General features: G+C 43.0%; 1 protein-coding gene across 2 annotated transcripts in view; it reads left to right on the top strand.

Moving 5' to 3' along the window:
* The window catches only part of UBN2 (ubinuclein 2), a 99,490-nt gene that overhangs the window by 58,323 nt on the left and 26,352 nt on the right, over window positions 1-14,815 (top strand). The window contains exons 15-17 of one of the 2 annotated variants that reach the window (XM_049893126.1): window positions 4,546-4,777; window positions 5,382-5,471; window positions 8,370-9,766. The exons of the other annotated variant lie outside the window; for it this stretch is intronic. Coding sequence (XP_049749083.1) covers window positions 4,546-4,777; window positions 5,382-5,471; window positions 8,370-8,419 — 372 coding nt within the window. The 3' untranslated portion in view covers window positions 8,420-9,766. Of the gene's footprint in view, window positions 1-4,545; window positions 4,778-5,381; window positions 5,472-8,369; window positions 9,767-14,815 lie in introns of those variants that run through there. 2 annotated transcript variants of the gene reach the window in all.

Below are 14,815 nucleotides of genomic sequence, written 5' to 3'. Positions count from 1 at the left end.
CTCTATACAGGGCAGTTCTTCTCTGTCCTGTAGGGTCACTATGTTTCGGAATCAACTTGATGTTAGTGAGTGTGGATTTAGAATGAATGTGTTTTTGCTGCCTATATGCTACTAAGATTTTCTCCTTTTTCTTGAAAGTCAAGTGACCCCAGACCATAGCTGGGCTTGTCTGGTTTTTATTAATTTTGTACCCAGAACATAGTAACACCTTTCATTCTCAGACCTAACTGTTTTTTTAGTTCAAGAAAATTCTGTCCTATTATGACTCTGGTTATTGTTTCTGAACCATTTGCTTTCTTATTAGAAATTTTCATTTTTTTCCCTGGAGTTAAAAATTTATTTCTACTTAGTTTTCTTTGAACTTAAGGTTGTCTTTCTCCATCCTTTGCCTACTGTAGAATCTATCGGTTCAGTTTTTTCCTAGAGGATTTCCTGTATTTGATCATTTCTGTTTTCCCAAAAGAACCCAGATACCGTCCAATAAATAATTGGTTTGCCATTAAAGCTACAGGGCAAAGTTGGCATTTTTGAGAAGTAGACACACTCTCCTGGTTTCTTTTCTCTCCTGAATGACTCTGTAACCTGGGACCCTGGTGTCCTGCCCCCATGTCTGATCTCTTTCCTCTCTGGTTGGTTTGACTAAAGAATGGGCAGTCATGGGCAAGGTGGTCCCCACGTTTTGGTGCGCCCACGGTGCTTTTGGTGTTAATGCAGCTCCTTGTTGACGTCTGTCAGCTGCCTATAGCCTCTACAGCCTGCCTCTGTCATACCGACACTGCGACCAGCATTGCTACCTGAGCTGCAGAACCTTAGCACCTAAGTGTGGGCCACCTCCAGCTATCTGCTCACCTGCAGGGTGAGAAGGGTAGGTTAGCAGACGTGAAAATCCTTCCAGGTTCAGGTCGTTAGCTCTGTGCTTTCTAGTTGATAACTTCCCACTTAGAGACTTCTTTCTTGCCCTTCAGATTAATGATTTTTCTGTGAATCCTGTCTTTGCCACTTCATAATTCTAGAAATGATCATTAAGCAAATGTTGACTGTTTAACATGTGCCAGGCATTGTTCTAGGTGCTGGGGTTATAGGCTGAACAACATACTCAGGATCCCTGCTCTCACAGAGGATACATTCTAGATAGGAGGAGAAAAAAACAAAAAAAACATCATTAAGAAATGTGATAAGTGCTATGAAGAAATACACCAGGGTAATATGACTGAGAGTGATGGCTGCCAGCATGGATAGAGGAGTCAGGGAAGGCCTCTTGGAGGAGGTAACATTTGAGCTGAGACTTGAATGAGCCATGTGATGACAGGAGGGAGAGCTGTGCAGGCAGGGGGGACAACAGTAGGTGTGAAGCCACCTAGGTGGGAAAGAGCATGAGGCTAAGGCCAGCAGGGCTGACTGTAGGGAGGCTCAGTAGGTGTTGAGATCAGAGTGAACCCGAATCACGGCATGGGGACCTGTGGGTCGAGACCAGGACTCTCGGGTTGTATTGTGTGTGCAGTGGGAAGCCACTGGAGGAACTTAAACTGGGGGGTGGGGCATCTGAGGGGTGGTGTGGTCTGATTTACATTTCAAAAGATTACTCTGGGTGCTGTAGGAAGGGGGGATAGAGGTACTCACCAAAAAAGAACACGTGTTTTTAAAAAAAAAAAAAAAAAGATGTAATGCCCACCACAGGAAGGGAAGGTTTCCTTCACGTTTTCCCCTGGGGGTGGAGTGTGGAGGTCATGGAAAACATTCTGATCACTGGGCCTTATCCTGAAGTGTCCACCCACTTCATGTTGACAGCTTCTACTGTAGACTCCCACTTCTGAAAGGTCACCAACTTCTAGGTTAGAAAAATTTACAAATGGCCATGTAACCTTTAGATATCTAATGTTTCAATTTAGTTTTACAAACATTAAAAATGGATGGGAAAGTTCTTTGAAAGTATAAAATGTTATGTCACGGTATCTTTTTTTATTGCTAATACTTAGTTTAGGAAGTTGCCCTAATTTTTGCTTCCCATCTAGTTGAATGTTGCCATAAGCCCCTCAAGGAGAGTTTGAGACGAGTTCTCCCTGTTAGGATTTCTCATCCCTAGCTTGGGGCATACAGCCTTAGAGACTCCGTATCATCCTCTCTAAGACTGCAGTGGAAGCAGGATTAAAAGAAGAAATGACTGTTGTTGATTTTTAAATCAATACAGGATCATTCCTATCCAAGTTGCTTCAAGACATTATTTCCGACTTACTTATTCTCTTGTAAACGCACCACTCTTGTCTGTCCTGGTTGGCCTAGAGGGAAGGACTGGCAGTGATAGCTGTCGGGCACAAGCTTACAGTGACAGAGATTTGTTCTTCGCATTGGAGGAGCTTGTGGTGAGGAGAAAAGAAAGAACGGGTTTGTTGGCCAGAATCTCATGTGTCCTCCAGTTTATGACTCCTCACAACCGAGGTGTCAAGCCTGCGTGCCTGGAAAGGATGAGCTTAGTGACCATAGCAGTTCACATGTAAGGCAGGAACCTGACCGAGAAAGACCTTGCGTTCAGTGTGGACGTGCCAGGTGGGTGGTGGTAGAAGCCGAGTGGAATTACCCGCTGAACCTTTAGAAATGCGGGGCTGGGGTTGAGATGAGAGGTTAGAACTGTGGATGTGAATTTGAGCTCGAGTGGATGAAGGTGATAAGGAAGAGGAGAGGTTAGAGTGGTAGTGAAGGAGCCAGCATAGGAGGCGTCTTGAAGATGGTCTTCATCTTCTGCTCCGCAGTGGCATGGACCAGGAAGTGTATAAACGTATATGATGCGGTATATGTCTGTGGGGAAGTTGCCTACATTTTTCTCCAACATTAAGACCCAAAAAAGACAATCAGCTGTTTATTAATTATGTTTACTGTTAGAAATAATCAACACACAAAACACATAAAACTGATGGTAGCTAACATTTATGATTATTGACTTAAAAAAATCAAAGAATTCAATTTTCCTGACCAAATTTAGAACTGTAAGTTTTTTACCAGGGGAATTTGGAGTTGGTAAAATAAGGTTTTATTTTTATTTATCTATTTATTTTAAATAAGAAAACTCACAGAGGCAAAGACTATAGTAGGTAATACCCCAATACAGAGAAAATGTAATGGCATCATTTTTGTTGATAAGCGCACATAGATAAGAAGAAAGTCAAAATGGGAAAAAGTGATTTAATTCCTGTAAACAGAGTTGGTCAGAGACTTAAATTAGCTTAATGGCATATACTTAAGAAATGTCTCGATGAAAGCTCATCACTGTTGCTATGTGTCTGATTTAAGTGTTTGTTTTTATAATCATGGCCTCGGAACCCAGCTGGGAAGTGTCAAAACGCTCTGTAACTTCCCTCAGGGAGCCCAATTTCAGAAAAGTAGGGAAGCAGTGGCCAGTTTTCAGAGGTTAAGGAAACACTAGGTAATGTGGGAAATGGAGACTGCTATTCAGTAAGTTCACTAATAAAAGGAATACAGATGAGTAAGATGGCTGCTGGGGCTTCAGGGAGAGCCGGGAATAGCAACATGGTTGTAAACAGAGAGAAGAGGTAGAAGGCAGAGGAGATGTGCAAGTAAGGGTACAACCATAGATATTGTACAAGGAAGTTCTGCACAGGTGGGATCACGGCAGAGGGCAAATGCGGGGACAAGCAAGGCTGAGGATGTGGAAGAGCGTCCTCAGTGGGATAGGCTGGTCTCTTTGGGGTCACGTGATGGGAGTTAGAGGACAGAGCGCAGGCTCTGAGAGAATGACAGTCTGCAGCAGCAGCTGCAGGGACTGTGTGGGGAGGCCTGTCAGATAAATAGTAAAATGACTGAGCATTTTCAGAGGCCAAGCTGAAATCGGGTAGAATGAATTACTGGTGGTTCAGGTCTGTGGGCGAGGAGCACAAGTGGAGAAGTGGAAATCTAAAGTCAGGAATGAGGGCCGCAAGAGAGCAAGCGTTTTTACTGTGGGCACTGTTCACATGCTGCTGAGGAGTCTAAAAGTGGTGATGAAGAGCTGAGTATGCTAATATTTCCCAGTGTAACCGGCAAATTTTCAAAACCAATATTGGTAGCTCTTTGAAGCGCATTGTCCACCTTAGTTTCTTTCTCACAAAGTTTCTGCCAGAGCATATCAGACACAGTCTTATACCCATGAGGGGATTAAGTAAAATAAGTCGATTTAGGTTAAGCGCTTTATTTCTTTTATATTTTGACCCCTGGTTTCTGCTGTCCGAGAAGCCCAGGTGGCACCACGGTTAAGTGCTCAGCTGCTAACCAGAAATCATCTGTTGGAACCCACCAGTGGCTCCGCAGGAGAAAGATGTGGCAGCCTGCTTCTGTAAAGGTTATTGTCTGGGAAACCCTATGGGGCAGTTCTACTCTGCCCTACAAGGTCGCTCTGAGTCAGAATCGACTGGACAGCAACAGGTTTTCTGCCCTCCACAGAGGGAGCATGAACAAATACAAGACCCAGTTCTGCGTCCTGAGGGCAGTGAGTATATAAGTCAGTGTAGGTTAAGCACTTTGTTTCTTTTCCGTTTTGACCCCTGGTTTCTGCAGTCCACAGCAGGAGCGTCATTGTTGGCTAATGCCTCACCTCTGACTCTCATGACATCACCTTTGTCTGTAACAAATCAAAATGTGACTCCTTTTGGGATGCTGGGTGGCCTTGTTCCAGTGACCATGCCCTTCCAGTTTCCCTTGGAGCTACTTGGCTTTGGAACGGACACAGCTGGAGTGACAACCACCTCGGGATCTACCTCAGCCGCTTTCCACCACAGCCTAACTCAGAGTAAGTGTGCGCTCATGCTTAAGGAGCTACCTGGCGTGGCAGAACAGGAAACCGCACTGCTTTATACCGATTGAGTCTTGTCACCTTGGAGTGACTGAAGATTACAGGCTTTTTTTTTTTCCTAAGAAATATAGTTTACTTCATCAATACATAGAAACCCTGGTGGCATAGCAGTTAAGTGTTACAGCTGCTTACCAAAAGGTCGGCAGTTCGAATCCACCAGGCGCTCCTTGGAAACTCCATGGGGCAGTTCTACTCTGTCCTGTAGGGTCGCTATGAGTCGGAATCAACTCAGCAGCAACGGGTTTTTTTTTTTCATCAATACATAACAAGCCAAATTACTGGAGTCTGAGATTTTCTTTACAATTTTTTTATGAACCGTCTGTACCACATTTTCTACCTTAATGAAATTCGTAATAAGAGGAAGTCAGATTTACTGGGTTATGTGCATACGCATATACATTTATATATGTAAATCTTTAAAAATGTATTGAAGGCAGAGGCCATGCTTGCACTTGATAAATCCAACTGCTTTTTGTTCTCGATCTGAGAGGGCTGCAGTTCAAGTCTAGAAAAGGTCGCTGACAAGTCTCTCTTTCTCTAGATTTACTAAAGGGTTTACAGCCGGGAGCTCAGCACGCAGCATCACTTTCCCACTCCCCTCTGCCTGCACACTTACAGCAGACGTTTCACGGTAAGAGCTGCCATTCCTTCCTCTCCTCGTGGCTCGTTCCCGCGTACAGATAGAGATTGGGCTTTTCTTTGTTGAAAAAAACGTGGATGGAATGACAAAGGTTGGGGAAAACGTTTTCATCTGACTAAATCTTCACCGGCAACAAACTCCTTTTAAAAGAGGGGGAATAAGTAAAGAAAACTCTTACTTGTATATGAAGAGCCAAGCTTTTTGAACATGTTCATTATATGAACCAAGAACAGGATTCGTAAGGCATTTTACAGGAGTCATGTACAGTAATTATAATAGTTTACGTTTATTGAAAGCTTACTAAGTGCAAGAAGGTGTGTGACTGCTTACGCGTAATTTTCTCAGTGGGCCTGTGAAGTGTACATAACTGTCCTCTCTTTGCAGATCAGGAAACTGAGTCAGAGAGCTCAAGATAACACATTAGTAAGCGTTTGATCTGAGATTCAAACACATAGCCTGTATCCTTAACCCTTAAACTTTTCTGCCCCTGAGTGGTAATGAAGTTACTTACTATGACCCAGCTTGTATCCATCATGTCCTTGCAGGCCCAGCTGGGTCACTCTGGAGCTGAGGTTAGGGAGTCGTCATGGCGTGTGAGGCTTTGGCTGCAGGACATGGGATACAGGTTGGGTCGTATTAACACCAGATTCAGGTTCTCACTGTCACCAGCAGTTGACTGCTGACACTGTTCCAAAGGCCATTTTAAGGATCTTTTGAGTAAAGAAGACTGTTCAGCTGCCCTCTCACCCAGGAAGTTGACTGGGGCCTCACTAGACTTTGAATCAGTTTGCGGTAGACCACAGTGCAAAAGTGGGAGCTGTAAGGCAGTCTCCAGGCCACGGGTCAGCGAAACCCCTTGAGAGTCCTCACTGGTGCACTGCTCCACACTCGCTTCTGGAGGAGTAGATAGAAAACCCAGCCGTGCACAGTTGCTGTCAGGGTCCTCAATTCCCTGAACTCCTCGGTAGGTTTAATTAAATGCTGAGGGTCTCTGCCCTTGACTAGAGCAGTTCCAGCCTGGCTGTGGACAACTGCGTGGCATGGGTCTGGCCCAGAGCCGTCCACTCCTGGGCAGATGGACACACAGGTGGCTGCAGACGACACCGGCCGTCCGGCTTCTGTGTGCGTTATCTTACTGTCTGCGCAGCACCACCATGCAGATAGGAGAAGGAATATGGCCGCCAACACGTAATGGAAGTGGAACTGCTGTGAGTTTTTCATTTTAAAGCCTGAGTCCCTGGACTGGGGGTCGGACCTGGATTTGATTCCAGAACTGCCTCTTTGACCGTCACGTCTCTTGCTTATAGGTTGGGGACAATAAGGTATTTTTAATAGGCTTCTTGTGAGAAGTTAATAAAAATAACTGATTTAAAGCTTCTAGCATGGTACCTGATACATAGTGAGAGCTCATTAATGTGAATTTTCTTTATTTTCTGAAGCAGATGTCAACAAACTTTTTCTGTAAAGGGCCAAATAGTAAATACTTTAGGCTTTGCAGGCCATATGATCTCAACTCCGCCATTTTAGTGCAAAAACACCCATAGGCAATATGTAAAGGAACGAGTGTGGCTGGGTTCCAGTAAAACTTTATTTACAAAAACAGGTGGCAGTCCAGATTTGGCCTTTGGGCTGCAGTTTGCTGAACCCTGGTCTAAAGAATCTCATAATCCAGCAATACGAGTATTTTGTTAACTAACTGAAGCTTCTTTGAGTAAAACCCCACTTAAAAATACCTTGCCGCTTTATGAATTTAATTATATCTCAGGTCAAACCCTTTCTACAAACACAGGTGTATAATATCTCACCATAAACAGAAAAAGCAGTTCCTTAGATGTTCTCACCAAAATAATTTTAATAGTAGTCTCTTCTTACAACTTTTGAAATGACTGTCTTGCCTCACTGATTTATCATTTCTTCAGTAGAGGCAGTTGTTCTGTTGTGTTTCTGTTTTGCCAGGGCGGGTTACGTATCACATGAGCACACCACACAGCGTGACTCCTGTGGTCTCTTCCAGCCTTAGAATCTGTTGTTTTAATACAATCATTTGTTCCTTCCCACCTCCACTAGTCTTGCCTCCTCCCTCAGAGTAGAGGCTCCCTCCCCTTTCTTTTTCTCTCAGGCCTGGGTTGTCTTTGGGGCTTCGCTTTTATTGCTAAGGCAGCGACCTACAAGAGACTTTGTGCTCTGTTGGCTCTTGATCTCGTTGAGCCTGACTCTTGCCCAGGTGTCGTGTCCCCTCCTGCTCCCCTCTCTCAGCTTTTGTGGTAACTCAGCTGAGGTTAAAATGGAGGAATCAACATCTTCCTCCCAAACAGCTAAAGAGCCACGTGAACAAAATAGAACCATTGCCCCCAGTGGTTAACCTTCCTGTCACGGCAGGTTAGGACCAAACAAGGACTGAGCTGGGTTTTCGCTGCCAGTGTACCCCCTTTCGTTTACAAAACAATTGAGAATTAATTGCCAATGCCATGGGAACAAATTTAATTCCACTTGCAAGAAATGAAAGTTCACCAAGTCTTCTAAGGAAATCAAAAGATGTGGTAGGTCCCTTGAAGGTGGCAATTACTATGTCTTCTGGTTCCTTTGTAATCCTGACAGCGTTTGACACCGTTGGCTATGAGGCAGACGATAAATACATGTTGAACTACTTGATTTATAAATACTTGTTTTTATAGGCCACTGAAACCAGTTGAACCCCAGTCATTTGAGACAAGAGGATCATTCTTGTTGAGTTATGTCCTTTGTGTTTCATCAGCCTTTTAATGCTACAGCATGTAGGATATTAAAAGTGAACTTTTTAGCCACATCATCCACATAAAAGTTAATTGTTTTGCTTTACTTACATGATAACATGCCAGCCCACACCAATCCAACATCTCTTTTTCTCAGATGGAGGCCAAAGTAAAGGAGACACTAAACTACCACGGAAATCTCAGTGACTTCCCAGCAAGCAAAGGAGAGGAGGCGTGTGACTGGCTGGCGGACTCTACCTGAAGGGAAAGTACTTGTGTGGTCACAGGGCTGCTGCTTCTGTCGATGTTTACATTCTCTCGTCCCAAGCACTGTGGTGAGGAGGAAAAGAGAAAACATTACTTGATCAAAGTCAGGTGCAGGAGGAAGCAATGCTTTCGGGCAAAGTTAGTGACCTTTGGTCTCCTCTAAAGAAAGACAAAGTTATCATGTTAACTGACTTGAACGAGACTCAGTTGTCAAACCCACAGAAGTACAAATTTGATTTTTCCCGGGGGAGAAAGAGGCAGTTGAAGGGATTTGGGGGTGGACGCCATCCATCCTAGGGGTCGAATCTGGACACTCACAGACATAATTGTGTAATAGAAGGCAGTATCCTGGAAGGAGGCCAGTTTGTCAGGAGTAGTGGTCACGTCTGTTTGAGTAGACGATGCAGCGAATTGGCCACACAAAAAAAAGAGCGACCCCATATCCGATGCAGCAGTAGCTGAGCACGTGCCGTACCCTCAAAATCCTGAGCAAACTTGAACCTTCCCCATGGGCAGCAGCTCCCCACGCAGAGCAGTGGGTGGGGGATGCCGCAGGAAAGTCGTGTTAGCACAGTCATGCATGTTACTGAGTCACCTTGGTTTCTAAAGTCAGACGAAACCTAGACCTCCCCTTTTTGTAAAAGGGTCAGTTGCATCTTCCATTCAGAAGCAGGTACTTAACTCTTTTCTTCAGGTGATTTGTGCATCTGGTATCGATGGTCAGTATTGCCATTCTTGATGTTAAAATGTGACTGTGTTCACATTGTTCTCTTGAAAAGTGGGGCTCCTTTGCGCTAGGACTGCTGCTTCAGTGCTGTGAGCCGTCGCAGGCCAGCCAGCACGAACTGTCGGGGAGCCCCAGCGCCCCTGTTTCCCTCAGTTCACAGCTTCGTGTTCTCTTCTCTCAGCTAGTGGCACTGCAGGGGGTGGTTAGCTACCAGCACACTGCATAGGCCTCTCAGTCATCATTCAGGACGGCATTCATCTGTGTTGAATTTTGAAGATGGTATTTTAAAGGAGGAATTACATTAGGATGAAGGGATTGTTTTTTATAACCGTCACAGCATACTTGTGCTCCCTGTATCCAGTGTAGCAAAACTGATCGGGAGCAGTTAGGATCTTAAAGCTTTATAACGCTGGTATGAAAGTAAACCTCAGACAGACCCCTTCGTTACGGAAACAGCACAGTCCTCAAAGGGTGTCGGGGGAGAAGGGCATCTGTTCGGATGCGTTTGATGTGATTTTTTCACCTCATCATGGTCCTGCCTTTTTTTTTTTTTTCTGTTTAGGCTTCCAAATGTTTTCAGACTATACCCATAAAAGTAGTTCAAGCTCTTTCTGTGGTCCATGTATAATGACAGACTAACCAAAAAAAAAAAAAACAGAATTACAAAACCTATTCAGCATCAGGCTGGTAGTAGCAAGATTTTGAGCCTAAGTTTTCATTACACATCACCCTATATACCATCAAGTTTATTTAAATAAAAGTATTATTTATGTAATACTTTTTGCTTTTATAAACAAAAGTCCCAAATAATCTATAGGACTGTGACTACATTTCTACAGATCTATTCAGGTCTCTATGCCTCTCCTTTGGCTTCAAAGGCGCGTGGGCTTGCTTCATAGCAACAAAGTTAATAAATAACTAAAAACTTCAGTTCCGAGAACTTGTTACAATAAGGAGAAAGAATTATTTCAAAGGAATGATTGGTACGATTTCTTGGCTTCTATGAATTCAGTTTACCAGTGAAACAAGAATGGCGTGTCAGCCATAGTGGGCATTCTGGAAGGATGGTGGCGTCTTGCAAAAAGGTCTGACTTGTACTGAGTATACTTGATTAAGGTTTTGTTGGTTTTTTAATTAGGGAAGCTTACCAGTTCTTGATTTATTCCAGTGTAGTGGACCTCTTGCTTTTATCTAATTTGGAAAAAAAAAAAATGCCTTTGCTAGTATCTGGGTAAGTGATGGGAGCTTTGCTCTGGAAAGAGTCTTTGTTTTATTCCTCATACCAGGAGAGAAGTCAGGTCTTCGCGGAGTGCACATTGCTCCATCTCCCTGCTGACCATTGTGCGTGTATGTACACACGTATGTATAATGTGTGTGTGACATATATACATAGATGTGCACGCACAGAGGTATATATAAATTCATTAGAGGTTTCAATCAAGAAATGACATTAATTTCTTAGCCCATCAGTTCTGAATCATGCCGCGTGAAGATCCCTGCTGACTCCTTTCTTTGTTGTCTTTAGAAAAGAGAGTCATGAACTCTTCCCAGCATCACTTTATACTAACTAGTCAGATGCCTAAAGGCCCTCAGTTCTGAAAAGTCCGGATGGGGAGCTTATATTTTTTTTTTCTCTTCAGTCTCAATGCCCGAAGAGCTGCTGCCAGGCTCCCTCGCCCCACCATGTTTGCACTGACCCTCCTTCTGTCATCTCAGTCAGGTACACCCTCTTGTTGTACAGATGGGTTAGACAACTTGTAGATCATACACAGAGAAAGAGTGGTCAGAGAGTTCCTGCATGTAAATACAGACCCCTTTCTTTTCTAGATCCGTTTACATTGCAAATGGCCTCCGTACTTCATGGTCCCGTCTTTACAGTTTTTCTTACTGAAAAGCAAACATGTAAATTGGTTATTTTTAGCACAGAGACTTGCGACTCATACTGTATTTTTGCACTGAAAAGTCCGATCATGTTATTTTTTCAGACGTTGAATAGTTGGAAAGGCCGTAGAGTGACGTGTTTGGGAAGAGCATTAGCCCAATGGAAGAGTGATCAGCACACTTAGTTAGGTCCCCCTCACGGGATTCTTGATTCAGGAAGATGACGCTGTTTGTTTTCATCTGTCTTGTGTTTTAACTTGCCTTCACTGATAATATAAGCTGTTACTGTACATACAAGTTGATCCTCAGTATTCACAAGCAATAACGGGCAGCCAAGCTGTCTTCAGAGACAGAGCTGGGCCTCGGATGGAGACTGTGGGGGAGCAAGGTGTCAAGCTCGTTCAGAGCCTCCAAAGGAAACGCGAGCAATAATTTCCATTGAAAGTCAATGATAATGCTTTCTCATAGGCTTCTGAGATCAAAGCGTTAAAAAAAAAAATCATGATTTTTAAAGAGCCTGAAGAAAAAGGTTTCGGGAAAAGAAGTGAGGTTCATCTCAAGGGACAGAGTCCTGATCCCATTTTGAGGATTGCCTTAGTGCACTCCCTTGCCCGTCACCCCTTCGATGGATGTTGTTAGCCCCAGTTATGTTTTTTACATCATGGAAGTTGAGTTGGGTTTATTGTATCACCAAGGTCAAGGGGAAGAGCCGGGCATATGTTTGAATGCTGTGGGTTTGACACCTGGTGGAAACAACTTATTGGAAATGATTTTAACCCAGGATATTTTTTTTTCCAAAGCAGATCTGAATTGTTTACTACCCAGGGTTGGGAAGGGCAGGCGCTTCTGGTCTTTCTCCTCTGGTTGCCCTCTACCACATCCCTTTCCACCTCTACTTGGTTCAAGACATTTTCTGAAATAAAAATTCTACTGTTATTCAAACTGCCATCGATTATGAGAACTCTGTATCCCTTGGGATCATCTCTTAGGACTCCAATTATCTATCATATTTGCTGCTACGTTTGTATAATGAACTTTGCCTGTACTGGTTGACTTTAATCTACAGTTCTTTATTTCTAGGGGATTTTTATCCTATAGTTTGACCCATGTATAGAATTAGGATGCTTTATTTTAGGAGTGTACCGTAAAAGCACACTGGTCACTGTATTTTTATCATGTAGGTTTTGCATTTGTGTTTTTTTGTTCATTTTTGTTTTTTAAGTTGGAAAGAAGAATGAGAAAAATCTATGATCAGGCCAAACTTGAGAACGTTCCCTGTACTTCAGCACTGTAATGTCTGCTGATCCTACATCCTCAAAAGGGGCACTTTGATTTTCTGTTATATGAGTATGGTTGGGTTTTTGTTTCATTTTGTTTTTTGCTTGTGGCGGTGGGGGGGAGGGGGTAGCTTTTGTCTTTGTAATAATGAAGCGGAAGAACAACGCAGTAGTAGATAAAGGACTGATCACAAGAACGTGTTATGCAATTTTATTTTATAAAACTTTAAGGGGAGAAGTTTAACTCTTTGTAAATCACTTCTTAGCTCTGGTAAAATGCGAATACTACTCCTAAGACATGCTCAGTTCAGGCCTTTGTCTCGGTTAAGTGCCTTTTTTTTTCTTTTTCTTTTTTCCCCACCCCTTTTGAAATTGTCCTCAGATATCCTAAAGGACAGGCTGATAAGTCAGGGATTCAGGAGGAAGAATCTCAAACTTGCCAGCATCACGTCATGCTGAAATACTCTTCCTTTGTATGTGTACAGATATATGTGTAAGATACATGTATGTATGTTTGTGTGCATGTATTTACACGCACACACGGACATATATGTAATGCATATATATATATGTAACTAGTAGCTGCTGTACCATTGCATCCTTTCTGAAGACGCCCCTTTCAATAATGTTTGCAAAACTTCTGCCTTGTTTGTTCTATTGCTTTTAGTGGCTTGAAACTGGCAATTGGGACATTGCCTTTCTACAAGATGCGATCTTTATTTCAATATCTGTTCGTACAAGTTAACAAAAATATATATAACAAGTCGGTTATCAGACATAAAATAAATTCAGTAGACTCATTTGACTGTTCCTGGATGTGACCTACTGCTCTGTACCCTTCAAACTTCGCAGAACTAACACAGGAGAAAGCATTGGAAAAACGGGTCTTCTGTGGGTCACGTTAGTAAGGGCACTGTGAGGGGCGGGAGTCAGGACCATAAAATCATGTCTGAATAACTTGTGAAGGAAGTTAGCAGCTTTGCCAGCATTAAAGAGGTATCGTGTTTCCTCCTGGGAAATGCATTTTGAAGAATTCATAGCTGCATATCTGTTAAAAGGTTAATAAACTTAGAAAAAAAAATTCAAATAATGAGAAAATACTCACATCACCTATAGCATTCTTGAGAGACCTTCAGTTTTCTTTTTATTTGCCAGATAAGTTTACACTGGCTTAATCTGATTTCTGGTTACTTAGATTTCTCCCTTGAGCAAAGTAACGTAACTGTCAACATCCATGATTTACCTGTTTCTTGTTGAAAACAGATGTGACATGCTCCTAGGGGCTAAGTTCAACCAATCCTCAAAGCTCCAGTGCAAATGTATCTAAGAATTGCCCCCTTGAAGTAAGATTTTAATTGGGAAGAGGAGACTGGTGGCCCAAAAGGAGAAAGCAGAGACCCCCACTAGTGAGTGCTGACAGGTGTTACTCTGGAATGACTGTGTTTAGGGGGAATATCATGTAACCTTTGTGCCTCAGATTACCCATTAGAAAAGTGGGTATAACAATATTCACCTACCTCCCAGGGATATCAGAGACTTTACTATTTCAAAAGTATTTTGAGTTTTTCTAAAAATGTCCTATATAAGTGAAAATAGTATTATCATCTTCCTGCAGAGACTGAAAAAATGTTTCCCTTATAATGGGTATGAAACACCATACGATTTTTAAGTTAAAAAAAAAAATCACTGGAATTCTAATTTAGATACATATTTGTTATTTAAACATATTATATTTGTGGTGGGATAAAATGGTTAGTTTCAGGTTCATTGAGGGGGCGGGGGAGAATGACACTGAGTCGCGTAATTACAAGTAGGTTTTTGGATCTTTTGTGGTGTTACTACTTGGGTGATTTTTGCCAGTCCCGGAGCTCAGGCTAGATAAAGTTTGGATGATTGCTTATTGGAGATGATCAGTGATCTTGAAAATTTTATCTGCCTCATATTTCCATCTTCTCAATCTGATTTCCTTAAATTCTTTGTTTGGTGACAGCTAAGCTTTGAACTTTCTGAGAATGTATGGTCTCCACGGTCTTATAAGTCAGAGAGCATGTACTTCTCCTTTAGTTAGAGGTTTATGTGGCTTTGCATCGAGGCAAGCACTACACAGTCAGCTGTGCACACCACCTCTACCTTGGTAAGTCATGCTGGGTCAACCGCGGAGGAGTTGGAGGCATCTAATGCTTCCTAGCCAGGGCGGGGGGGTGGGGCTGGGGGGGTAGAGGAAAGCTGGCTTCCCCTAGCCCCCAGGAGGAAGTCAGGATTGTTCCTCCCACCCCACCCATGCAAGTGAAGTAGTAATACAGCAGCTTTCCTCTTAGCATTCAAAATGGCAACAACAATGGGAAGGATGGATGCTGCCTTGCTAGTTAGTGAGCGTGTTTGTAGATGTGAGTTGTAGCTTGTTTTCAGGAAAGAGAATGAATGAATTATCCAGCTCATGGGAGTGGAGGG

The sequence above is a fragment of the Elephas maximus genome, chromosome 8 (genome assembly GCF_024166365.1).
Source record: "Elephas maximus indicus isolate mEleMax1 chromosome 8, mEleMax1 primary haplotype, whole genome shotgun sequence".
Lineage (NCBI taxonomy): Eukaryota > Metazoa > Chordata > Mammalia > Proboscidea > Elephantidae > Elephas > Elephas maximus.
This window is presented reverse-complemented; position numbering and strand designations above follow the sequence as displayed.